The 13309-nt window shown below is 44.9% G+C and overlaps 1 protein-coding gene across 5 annotated transcripts in view; it reads right to left on the reverse strand.

The window, feature by feature from the left end:
- LOC115158136 (unconventional myosin-IXb) overlaps positions 1 to 13309 on the reverse strand; it is a 105035-nt gene that overhangs the window by 26670 nt on the left and 65056 nt on the right. For 3 of the 5 annotated variants that reach the window (XM_029706716.1, XM_029706717.1, XM_029706714.1), the window contains exons 4-15: positions 8891 to 8953; positions 7676 to 7775; positions 5373 to 5473; positions 4929 to 5058; positions 4340 to 4429; positions 4075 to 4191; positions 3378 to 3512; positions 3133 to 3254; positions 2768 to 2909; positions 2362 to 2557; positions 1691 to 1766; positions 629 to 721 (exon numbers count right to left, since the gene is read on the reverse strand). In XM_029706716.1, coding sequence (XP_029562576.1) covers positions 629 to 721; positions 1691 to 1766; positions 2362 to 2557; positions 2768 to 2909; positions 3133 to 3254; positions 3378 to 3512; positions 4075 to 4191; positions 4340 to 4429; positions 4929 to 5058; positions 5373 to 5473; positions 7676 to 7775; positions 8891 to 8953 — 1365 coding nt within the window. The remainder of the gene's footprint in view (positions 1 to 628; positions 722 to 1690; positions 1767 to 2361; positions 2558 to 2767; positions 2910 to 3132; positions 3255 to 3377; positions 3513 to 4074; positions 4192 to 4339; positions 4430 to 4928; positions 5059 to 5372; positions 5474 to 7675; positions 7776 to 8890; positions 8954 to 13309) is intronic. The other 2 variants (XM_029706715.1, XM_029706718.1) reach the window with 1 other exon arrangement.

Consider the following 13309-nt stretch of genomic DNA (forward strand, 5'->3'; position numbering starts at 1 on the left):
GAAATGTATAGCACTGGCCCTGACCTGTTTCATTAACTAAACTTTACTACTACTGTTTATTAGTGTGCACACGTTCTTAAACGCTGGACTAACCATTTATTAGTGTGCCCAGCCTTTCCAGTTGTTTCCTCACAGTAAATCAGTAGATTATCAGAGAAGGGCAGCACTAAGACCTTCCTGTGTTCTACATGAACAATAATAAACCAGGGTGTTGAGACAGATTACCGTGGCCGAGAGATGGAGAAAGAGCGAAAGAAAGGTGAGAAAGTAACGAGAGCAATGTGGTGGAAAATAGAGAGCTAGAACGGGGAAGAGAATACGAACAAGATGCAGCCTGTTGATGATTATAAAGGAAAATGTTTGCCGTGTTTGATGTTTATATGAAGTCTTTTTCTGTAGTCTGACTGTGCACGTTTCATATTATGACGTCCCTTTCCAAACTAAAGAAACATATGCCTGCTGCAAACCTTCATGACGTAGAGTGTCTCGTGTATCTCTGACATTATGAACATGAGCAAACTCAGAGCGGGAATGAGACAGAGACTAACTGCCCGTAAAAACAATACTGGCCCTTCCTCCTGCTTGACCTCCCTCCATCCTTCTTCCTGCTCTCCTCCAGTCCACTTACTTCTTACTCTCATAGCTAGCAAAGATGTCTTCGAAGGCCTCTAGTGGGCGCTCGTCAGAGTGATCAAAGTAGAAATCAAGCATAGAAGCCCGTCTGTGGAGGGGAGAGAACAGCACACGGGGTCACCCAGGGGCAGGGGAAACAACGCAGGGGCCAGGATGAGATGAAGGAGGATTCATTCCACCATAGAGATATTATTGCATTTCTATGGATTTGACAGAGCTTGTGTCATACAAGCGACCAGGAAGCACACATGGAAGCCAACTGTTTCATTCAGTTCCATTTAGCGGGGGACTAGTGGGAGTTCTATTTGGCTCCCAGTACAGATACACTTCCTGAACAATCTTGTGATTCACAATCATGATAACACTGTCTGATCCTGCTTCATGTCATCCTAGGCGCAGGGACACGGATCCCACAGTACGGATGCTCACCCTTTCTTAAAAAGACCTTTACCAATAAAATGGAGATTGATGACCAAATCACAACATGTGCTCTGTGAGAAGCCCCCAAACAAGAACTAGTAAGGGGCGTGTTATTGTAAGGCAAACTGATTTAAGTTATTCTGGTTAATCCTAAATACAAATCTTTTGTCTGTATAGTATAGATTCAGTGAAATGACTTGGTCTTGGATCAAGGTAGTCGGGTTTGTGCATTTAAAGTGGATTTCTGATGGAAGACTGAGGCATTGCACGTGGGCTTTAACGCCACAGGCGCTCTGGTAGATTGTAATCACTGAACACCTGCCGTTGTGCCTCAGGGGAGAGAGAGAGACCCATCTGTCAATCACGACATCACACCCAAAACAACAGTAGAGGAAGATGGCCCATTTCCCAACACTACCAGAGTATGTCTCAATTTCCACACTAACATACTATCTAGTACGCATGGCGAGGGCCAGCCATTTTTTGTGACCATGTGACCTGACAGGAAAAACACACGAGGGGCCTATGCATGGGCAATACGTCACTTTTTTCTAAGTGGTATGGAAATGTGGATATTGGGACAAATATAGTTCCCCTCCTTCCCTGTGTGTCCCTCTGTCAGAGGTCTGTGCCTTACCGGTACATCCTTTCTACCGGCGTGTTGGACCTCTGCAGCTCCCCCAAAGGAGTCCTGGAAGTGGGGCGCTGCACACCTGTGGATGCAGACAGACATCAGACACACATATAGGTTCTAAAAAGACAAAAAGACTGCACCGCATGACTCCTGCCAGTCAAAAAACAGAATAATCCAGTTGAGTCCTTCCAGGGGCCATTTCCCTGCTTTGTTTTTCCTTGATTTAATACCATTAATCCCTATTAAAATACCCTCTTACGTCAATGGGCCACTTTTCTCATCTAGTCAACACAACAAAACTTCTCTGGCGGATAATGACTGAAGCTTGCAGGGAAAAACCTGACATTTCAAAAGCCTCGTGTTTCCCCCCAAGCCCTGCTAAACTAATTAAGCCTACTGCTATTGTTGGTTACTGTGCATGGGTAGTACAGTTCTAACTCTGAGACATGGCTGTAGACTCCTACAGTGTCTAAAGCATGTGTACACCTATACAATCAGCCGCCCATTGTACCACTGCTCCAGCTGTACACGCATTGTACCACTGCTCCAGCTGTACACGCATTGTACCACTGCTCCAGCTGTACACGCATTGTACCACTGCTCCAGCTGTACACGCATTGTACCACTGCTCCAGCTGTACACGTATTGTACCACTGCTCCAGCTGTACATGTACCTGCGGTCTTGGCGGCCCAGCGGCGTCCAGCCTCGTTGAAGGCAGCCATTCCCCTGATGGTGGCTCGCAGGATGCCCCAGCGGAACATGGCCACAGGGTCCATCCCGATCAGCTGACGCACGTAGGCTCGGTCACTGCTGCGCAGTAGAGCCACAATGTCCGGACGCATGTGGTCCGTATTCTTCTCCCGGAAGTCCTGTCAGGAGAGTCATAAGGAGATGGTTAAGCATGTTGAGGCCATTTTAGAGTCGCCGCTAAGATTATTAACGCACTGAACAATAATTACATGTCACTAACAATGAACAGTTACACAAATGCAAGAAGCCTCCCCCAACCCCTTAGACATTACATGATAGTAAACAGGGAGTCTGACTGTGTTGGTGGTTGGTTGTCCATCCATCCCTACCTTGATCTGGTATTTGACTTTCCCAGCAAAGTGGTGGATGACAAAGGCAGGCTCCATCACAGGCGTGGGCACAAAGTACTTATTCTCCTGGTGCTGCTGCTTAAACTTGGCCAGCAGGGTCTTATCAGTGGCATGGGGGAAGCTGAAGAGAGGGAGAGAAAATAGAGGGCGTGAGAGAAAGAGGGGGGAGATGTATACCGTATGTGAACCTGCATCTCACCTAAAATGTAATTTATTGCCGCTTACAGGCAACGATGTAGGAAAGCAAATCTTTAGGCTGCAGTCACTTCTGGCACATGAAGATCAACACATTTTTGGGTGAATGATCCTTTTTGTGAAATACGGGGGGGGCTTGAAGTCCTTACTTGCTCTCCTCGTCCAGTAGGTACAGGAGACCAGTGGGCTTCTTGCTGATGAGGTGGATGCAGCCCACGTTGTCAGTGTAGTCTATGTTGTGCCAGGTGATGCCCTCTGCCTGGTACTCCTCCTGTAACAGACCAATAACACGGTCAGAGCTAAAGACAGAGGATCAGGGCTGTTATACTGTCCTTACGGCACATTAGAATCTGTGTTATTCTATTTCAATGAGACGCACCCAGGGCCAACTCACCTGCTCAAGTTTGAAGATGTGCTGGTTGAAGTAATACTGAAGCTGCTCGTTTGCATAGTTGATACAGAACTGCTCAAAGCTGTTGGTCTCAAAGTCCTCAAAGCCAAATATGTCCAGGACCCCTATTGACAAACACTGGAACAGAACAAATGCACTTACTGACACTTACTCTTGTGTTACTGACTTGTTGCACCCTCGACAACTACTATGATTATTAGACCATGCTGGTCATTTATGAACATTTGAACATCTAGGCCATGTGCTCATAGCCTGGTTCCTCTCTAGGTTTCTTCCTAGGTTTTGGCCTTTCTAGGGAGTTTTTCCTAGCCACCGTGCTTCTACACCAGCATTGCTTGCTGTTTGGGGTTTTAGGCTGGGTTTCTGTACAGCACTTTGAGATATCAGCTGATGTAAGAAGGGCTATATAAATACATTTGATTTGATACAGTAGGTCAGTTAGAAACTTAGGTAAGATGGCCTAATAATGTCACCTATGTCATACTAGAGCGCTTGTTAGTTCATTCTAGTTTATAGTTATTTGAGTAGTAAAAATAGCTTTTTTTCCTAGTAATTTCTGGGGAACTGCCGACATGTCTGGACTTGACAATGACGAAACATGGAGAGGGGAACTCTAAGCTGCATTCCTAGGTCTGTGCTGTTGTGCGTGTGTGTTTCTCTCTCTCTCTCTCTCTCTCACCGGGACAGATTCCTCCATGTCTTTCTTGTTGAGCAGTGCATGATTGATGCGCAGGACAATCCAGTTGAACAGTGCACTGTACAGAGACTTGGCCATGGAGTCTCTCGCAGTGATGGCCTGAGACAGTGAGAAAGAGAGAGAGAAGGGTGAATGGGAGTAGACAGACACAGAGAAAAGGAGAAGACCAAAACATGACACAATTATCCCGGGGAATAAATCCAGCAAGATAATGATAGGCCCTGAATATCGGTCTATGGTTGCCTACCTCACTGTGGCTGTAGGGCAGAATCAGCTTGTCATTGACTGTCACCGTTTTCCTCTTAGTTAGTGCCTCGACCAGCAACTCCTCTTCCACCTGGGAGGTCACACAGAGAGAGATGACATTACACTCACAATTCTCAAAGCTTGCGACATTACTAGGGACAGACCAAAAATACATACATTTAGTGGAGAGGAGGCTTCCTGTATAATCATTGGGGAGAACCAGGCATCGTCAGTGGACAATAATAGAACACACTCACTGTTTGGGGATGTTAGTTAGGATGAAACAGATAACCAGCCACATGTTCAGGTTTTTACAATGCTCTAAACTCAACTACATTTGTCTCAGTGGAACACTAACACTCCTGGGCCCATTTTAACTGTCTCCTTGAAGCAGGGATCAGTTTGTCATTTTAGATCATAATAATCAGCACTCCTACACTGAGATGCTTAGTGCGCAGGCCCCAATTCAAAACATTTCTTATTTTTTTTAGCTGAATCAGTGTTCCCACACATACTGCATCACTCCAGTACCCAGAGTAAAGACTACTCACTCATTGATGTGTAGACGAGCGCAGCAGAGCCATTGTTACCTTGAGCAGGTCTGAGAGGGTAGCCAGGACTTCCGGTGGTCCCACGTCCAGTCCCTCGTCTCGGCCTGTAGACTTCTTCCTGTACGTCACGTTGCCCAGGTACAAGATGGCCGACAGCACAGAGAAGATCCTGCAGCAGACAGACAAGTGTCCTTATCATAGAACCACAATGAATAGAACAGGCCTTCCTTCTACAGTATTTCTATTTTTCTGCCATATTGGATGCACATTACTGCCAACTACTGGAACAACTGCATCAGAGGAAAGGGTTGTCTGGCTACGCTTGGGCAGGAGATTCAAGTGGATCCAAGTAATGCCAACCGACTACAGCATATGCAAATCTATATGACCGATTTGCCTTTTAGACAGCCATTTAATGGATCAAAATGGGGTGTGGTGCCCTTGAAGTAGTGGAGATTGAACATGCCATGGGCAGTCACTCACTGTTTCTTAGTGGCAGACAGGAAGCCCACCATCTCCATGGCCTGCTGCAGCCTCTCAAAATCATGACGCAGGTCTTCTTCATCTTCTATCTTAAAGTTTTGCTGCACAGAGACAGGAGAATGGGGAGAGCGAGAGCGGTTCATTAACATGCAGCGCACATATGGGCAGGAAACTTGGAGAACAGAGCATATGCAGGCCATTCACTGCATAACAATGACACCGCATACCAGGTTTACTACCACTGAATCAGATGGGGAATGTTACCTTGAGCCAGTTCAAGTACAAGGAAAGAGATTATTAAGACATGCGAAACCCGGGAATAGAATGAGAATCAGGGTACAAAGGATTATACAGTTGAAGTCAGAAGTTTACATAAACCTTAGCCAAATACATTTAAAATCAGTTTTTCACAATTCCTGACATTTAATCTGAGTAAACATTCCCTGTCCTAGGTCAGTTAGGATCACCACTCTATTTTAAGAAAGTGAAATGTCAGAATAATAGTAGAGAGAATAATTTATTTCAGCTTTTATTTCTTTCATGACATTCCCAGTGGGTCAGAAGTTTACATACACTTAATTAGTATTTGGTAGCTTTGACTTTGAATTGTTTAACTTTGGTCAAACGTTTAGGGGTAGCCTTCCACAAGCTTCCCACAATAAGTTGGGTGAATTTTGGCCAATTCCACCTGGCAGAGCTGGTAAAACCGAGTTAGGCTTGTATGCCTCCCTGCTCGCACACACTTTTTCATGTTCTATAGGATTGAGGTCAGGGCTTTGCGATGGCCACTCCAATACCTTGACTTTGTTGTCCTTAAGCCATTTTTCCACAACTTTGGAAGTATGCTTGGGGTCCTTATCAATTTGGAAGACCCATTTGCGACCAAGCTTTAACTTCCTGACTGATGTCTTGAGATGTTGTTTCAATATATCCACAATTTTCCTGCCTCATGATGCCATCTATTTTGTGAAGTGCACCAGTCCCTTCTGCAGCAAAGCACCCCCACAACATGATGCTGCCACCCCCATGCTTTACGGTTGGGATGTTCTTCGGCTCGCAAGCCTCCCCCTTTATCCTCCAAACATAATGGTCATTATGGCCAAACAGTTCTATTTTTGTTTCATCAGACCAGAGGACATTTCTCCAAAAAGTACAATCTTTGTCCCCATGTGCAGTTGCAAACCGTAGTCTGGCTTTTTTTAATGGTGGTATTGGAACAATGGCTTCTTCCTTGCTGAGCTGCCTTTCAGGCTATGTCGTTATAGGAATAGTTTTACTGTGGATATAGATACTTTTGTACCCGTTTCCTCCAGCATCTTCACAAGATCCTTTGCTGTTCTTCTGGGATTGATTTGCACTTTCGCACCAAAGTATGTTCATCTCTAGGAGACAGAACGCTTCTCCTTCCTGAGCGGTATGACGGCTGCGTGGTCCCATGGTGTTTATACTTGCGTACTATTGTTTGTACAGATGAACATGGTACCTTCAGGCATTTGGAAATTGCTCCCAAGGATGAACCAGACTTATGGAGGTCTACAATTTCTTTACTGAGGTCTTGGCTGATTTCTTCTGATTTTTCCATGATGTCAAGCAAAGTAGCACTGAGTTTGAAAGTAGGCCTCAGAAGCCTCTAAAGCCATGACACCATTTTCTGGAATTTTCCACGCTGTTTAAAGACACAGTCAACTTAGTGTATGTAAACTTCTGACCCACTGGAATTTTGATACAGTGCAATAATCTGTCTCTAAATAATTGTTGGAAAAATGGCTTGTGTCATGCACAAAGTAGATGTCCTAACTGACTTGCCAAAACTATAGTTTGTTAACAAGAAATTTGTGGAGTGGTTGAAAAACGAGTATTAATGACTCCAACCTAATTGTATGTAAACTTCTGACAACTATGTAGTTAAGGGCATCTGGTAGAGGACGATAATAAAAGGTACTGTACAAAAGAGAACACCACAGAAGACCAGATAGGGGTACCTAGGGAACTAACTAATGGGGATGTGGCTCTAGATTTAGTAGTGGTGTATACAGTAACTGGATATATACTGCTTGAGGTAGAGAAATACATGTACTGTGCTAAGAAAAACATTACTAGTGTAGTTTAACTACGTAAATCCAGTGTCTGTGGAGGCTGCCGAGCGGAGGACGGCTCATAATAATGTCTGGAACGGAGCGAATGGAACGGCATCAAACACATGGAAGCCATGTGTTATATGTTGATACCTTTCCACTCCAGCCATTACCACTTGCCCGTCCTCCCCAACCTCCTGTGGGGGTGTGTGGGTGGGTGTGTGGTACCTGCTTGAGGTAGAGGTAATCTCCAGGCTGTAGGAGTTTGAACTCCTTGCGCTCCTCCTCTGACGCTCCCACCAGCAGATAGTAAAACACATGGTAGTTCCTACAGGAACACAAAACAATGTTTAGTGCGTTTAGTAAAATTTGTTTTGTGTGTGGATACAGTGTGGTTTTCGGCTTTTGTTATTTGTTTGCTTTCGTTATTTGGTGAAGGTGATATATTTTAAGGTGGCAATAAATAAATCATTAATTTATTTTAAAAAGGTGCTTTTATTGTGAAATAAATCACATTTTATTGGTCACATACACATATTTAGCAGATGTCACTGCGAGTGTAGCGAAACACTTGTGTTCCTAGCAATCAGAAGTCAACACTGCGGTAGTATTAGTTTCCACCACCCAACATTGACTCTGTCTATAACGTGCCAGCCTAGTAATGAGCGTGAATGCTGCTATCAGTTTTTCCAGTCTTGCCATCAGGTGGCCGGTCAGCTTGCATTGTTGTAAAACCACACGGGCGTAATGAGTTTCCATGTTTACTACTGAGTCTCGCTGACATCACAGACACAGGCAGACTCCCAGGCAGACAGACGTGATCAAAACAGAAGCTCATTTCAACAGACGTGTTGGTATATGAGTAACATGAGTCGTGCATGATACTATAATACTCCAACTCAGACACATCTAGTGAGAACAAGGGTTCATTCTGTTTATAGGCTATGCCAACCCCAACCAAGGCATTTGTAGTAGAAATAGTAGCACTTAATTTTTATTTTACATTTATTTAACTAGGCAAGTCAGTTAAGATCAAATTCTTATTTTCAATGACAGCCCCTTGTTCAGGGGCAGTTAACCCACTGATTTGTACCTTGTCAGCATGGGGATTCGAACTTGCACCTTTCGGTTACTAGTCCAACGCTCTAACCACTAGGCTATGCTGCCGCCCCACCACAGTGCTAGTCACGGGTAAATAAATATTACATTTCATTTTTTTCCTTGAAAAAATAAAGTATCAGTTCCCATATTGATGCAACTCTTTGGCACATATTCTGGCTGGGTAAAAAGTTAGCTCTGTGTCTAGGCCTGAAAGTCACCCTTGGACATGGCATGTTAACTGAATATGAAAAAGGCACCCAGGGAATCCTCCCTCTGCTGGTACAGAGGGCCTCCACAGATCAATGGGGGTCGAAGATCATGACCCCTGCTGTTGCCCTTTACCTCTCATTCTTTTCTCTGGAGACCAGACGAGACTTCTCCAGGAGATATTTCTCCACGATTGCCCTGAGAATGAGGGAGAGGTGAAAGGGGAGAGAGAATGAAAACATCAATCAAGTAACACTGGAGTTAGTCTGGTCCTTTCACTTGGCTCTGTGCCTACTGAGGGTCTCGTGTTCGTGTGTACGTGCGTGCACGGGCGAGTCCATGTGTAAGGGTCGTAACAGTGAAAGCAGGATGGTAGTGACTGAGGAGGAGGGGAAGCAAAGGCAGATGGTCAGTGGAACAATAAAGACTTGAACAAAGAGTCCAGATATGGACAGCCTTAGCCTGGTGCATAGTGGCGTGGTCATGTTAACGTGCATCAACATAGCCACTACGAGCAAGAGTTTAAAACTGCTCTAATTGAATTTCAGGCACGAGGAAAACATTAAGCTAATCTTCCTGTTTGTTGACACACTAAAAATAGAGAGTGTCAGGGTGATGGCTGAGTGGTGTGTGTATATTAACCCCTTACATTCGTGGAAATTGGCCTATATGGATATATGGATAGGGCCAAATTGAAATGTTTCTAACAGAATAACTATAAAAAGCATACCAATGTAAAATATTACACTTGATTTTGTGAATTTCCTGTACTTTTCACAGCATTTGTCAGTAACAGAGTATTCGTTGAAATTGAGGTAGGTGGTGCAAGATAATAAAAAACTATTACAAGGGTTTGAGTGAGGTTTAACTGGAGTCGCCAAGTGGCCATACACCTCTCCAAACTGGGCACAGTTTCTACGTCATTTCAATACACTTTAATGATTCAAGGAGAGCGGCTTCAACTCTTTTAGCTCTTCTAGCTTTGCCGTTGAGGAAGTGAAGCAAGCACAGCTTTGTTTGGAACACAGCCCTGCGTCCCCACCGGCACACAATTACTGTCGTTGTTTACGCAATCCAAAAGACATTTCATTATAATTCTCAATCTGGGTCCGGTGGGCATCATGTTAGGCTTTCAAAAAGGCACTTCAGACCCATTGTACATTTTGGTCCGCACCACTAGCGGTTCTGGGGGGGGAGGGGGGGGGGCAGTGCCCCTGTGACAACAACTTTGGACCCCCTTGTGGCCCCCCTAAATGTGGAGTATGAAATAATTTTTACATAACTAATTTTTGCTATCGTTTTTTTTTTTACAACCGTTATTAGACAGTGGCAACGATGATGATTATGAACATGGTCTTTTGCCTGCTAATGCCTGCAATGCTGTGAAGAAAACGATATGACAACAATAACGTCTAATGTAACTGGCCCCCTCTAACAGTACAACTGGCCCCAGCTTGGCCCCCCAGTTGAAATGGTCTAGAACCGCCACTGGTCCGCACAGAATGGAGTTGTGAGTGCATTCACGTGCGTGTTCCACGGCTACTTTTCTTCACAATACAAACAAACACAGGCTCATTGTGTTCAGGACAACCCAGGCTATAACGCATGTCATCCATGCAACTGTGGAGCAAACATAGTGATCATCAAGGTTGATACTGTAAATGACATGACTTTTCTAAACATGGAAATGAGAAGTGCACATTTGGACTTCTAGGTGTGTGGTTTTGCTTGTACGACGTCAAATGTATTATAATCCTCAGCGTCTCGTCTTTCGGAACACAGACTCCTCTCGACGTACAGCTTTTGCCCTCACTCGGATAACAAATGAGGAAAAGGAGCGCAATTAGCAGGAGGAATGGTGGCATCTTCCTGTCATGCGCGCGGTGCTCAAGTTTATAACGTCTGTAAGTCAAAACCAATACAGCGATGTGGAGCAGAAAACCTGAGCTCTGACATGTATAGCATGTTACTCTACAGCCACTGTGTTACAATGTAGGCACTTCTCAAAGACAATCTGGCATTTTTAACTGTTTACAGGATGACAGGTTCTGTGAGTGGAAAGGGTTAACACTAGTAGCTCAGGCAGGCAGAGTGCCCAGTGCTGGGCATGGAAACTTCACTAACTGGCCCTCTGTCTCTTTATAGAGCTGATCTAATAGAAAGCAATGCCAGGCCAGAATGTGCACTAATGCATTACCACAACCAAGCTAAGGGGCTGCTGCCTATAATATATTATCTTCATCCTTAAGGTCCATATGCAATGCAGACACACTATGACCGATACAGACAGACACAGTTCAAGGCCAGACTATGGATATTGGATAGATCCTCAAACTAAGAAGCCACTCCAGGTATCACAGTGAGAGTAATCTCCAAATCCCAGGCAGTGAAAGCTAGTGAGACCCAGTGAGCCAGCCAGACTAATGCGGCGCTGAGAGGTACAACCAGGGTTTCCGTTTTAATCATTTAGCAGAGGCCCTTGTCAAGAGCAACTTACAGGAGCAATTACGGTTAAGTGCCATGCTCAAGGGCAGAGACAGATTTTTTACCTAGACGGCTCAGGATTCGAACCGGTTACTGGCCCAACACTCTTAAATCACTACGCTACAGTACCTGCTTTCCTTTGCTGCTCCACACACTGCTGCACAGCAAGCCTTTGTTCAGCAGAATGTCAGCACTGTACAGCTGTAATCAATGGCTTCGGACTGACAGACCCTCTACTACAAGCATAACAAGCTCAGCCAGCACTACTACCGCTCAGCCACTGAAGTCTCAATGGCAACATTTCAGCCATCGATATTCAATTATTTTAGCCCCTCTCAAGCTAAGCAATTCAATAAAAAGTGATGTGTCCCTGTTTTAGGTTTCCTGACAACTCAAACTAAATGATTCCTCTGCTCTGTTCGCTACATACTTCAGTTTGAGACTGCCATCGTTGAAGTCGTTTGTGGTGCTGCAGGATTGTTTTGAGAATACAGATGATTTATGTTCAAATGATTAATCCACCCAGGACTCAACCATCTACATTGAGGAATATACATTGTCAAGCTTTGTATTGTCAAGCAAATGTATTGATGTTTTACCCACAATAACAATCCGGACATGCCACAACCAAAAACTCTGGATGAACGAAGATATCTGTACAATGATGAGGGCCCGTACTGCAGCATTCAATGTCAGTAGAATGAACCCTGATGACTTGGTGGCGCGCGACACGTACAAGGAAAGCAGGTATGAGCTTTGCAAATCCATTAGGGACGCAAAAAGACAATACAGACTCTTGAATTGATGTTCGAGAACTCATGTGGCAAGGACTACAGACTATCACAGACTACAAGGGCAAGTCCAGCCGTGCGGTGCCCACCGAAGCCTCCCTCTCAAAAGCACTTAACACTTTCTATGCTCACTTCGAGGCAGACAATACCGAGCCATCCAGGAAGACTCGCTCCTGACGACCAGGTGCTTTTGCTCTCAGAGGCCGACATGAGGAAAACTCAAGACTTGAATGCTCACATAGCCATTTCTATCACTATTCACACAGCCATAACACAATAACTCCTGTGTGAGAATGCTGTTCATTGACTACAGTTCAGCAATCAATGTTACCTCGAAGCTCGACACCAAGCTCAGAACCCTGGTCTGGACACCACCCTCTGCAACTGGATCCTGGACTTCCTGATGGGTAGACCACAGGCTGAGAGGATTCGCAACACCTCCTCCACATGCTCTTAACACAGGGGTGTGTCCTCAGTCCTCAGCAGGGTACACCAACGACTGCGTGACCTTGCACGACAACAACTCCATTACCAAGTTTGCTGACGACACCAGAGTTGCAGGCCTGATAAATCGACAACAACGAGTCAGCCTATAGGGAAGAGGTTAGGTGAATTGTAGCATTGTGGTGTCATGACAACAACCTCTTCCTCAATGTCAGCAAAACAAAAGGAGTTGATTGTTGACTTCAGGAAGCAGAAGCGGGAACTTGCCCGATCCACATCAACGGGACTGCAGTAGAGTCACAAGTTTAAAGTTCTTCTGTGTCCGCATCACCGAGGACTTGTCATGGACCAACAACACCACCACTCTTGTCAAGAGGGCGCAACAGCGTCTCTACTTCCTAAGCCAGCTGAATCATTGCCTGGTACGGGATTTGCTTCGTCCACGAACGCAAGGCCCAGTAGATCACTGGCACGCAGCATCAAGGACCCCATACACAAGCTGTTCTCTTCCTTACCGGCAGGCAGACTGTATCAGAGCAGGAGGTCTGAAACCGTCTCAGGGCCTGTTGGTATCTACAAGCCATCAGACTGCTGAACACTTGAACTGACCACCTGCTCTGATTCTCCTCACCTTAGCAAACATCTACATACATACATACATTCATTCCACACACACACAAACTGCTACCAGACTCTTATTATACTGCTCAGTTTATACACTGCCCCCCATTCACCCTCTTCCCCAATAGTCGTGTAAAATTTGTACTATAAAATGGTGCCTTGTATTATACTTACGCTAAAATCTGTATTCTATTCTACTGAGCTAATTACTTTG

This window comes from Salmo trutta, chromosome 22 (genome assembly GCF_901001165.1).
Source record: "Salmo trutta chromosome 22, fSalTru1.1, whole genome shotgun sequence".
Classification (NCBI taxonomy): Eukaryota; Metazoa; Chordata; class Actinopteri; order Salmoniformes; family Salmonidae; genus Salmo; species Salmo trutta.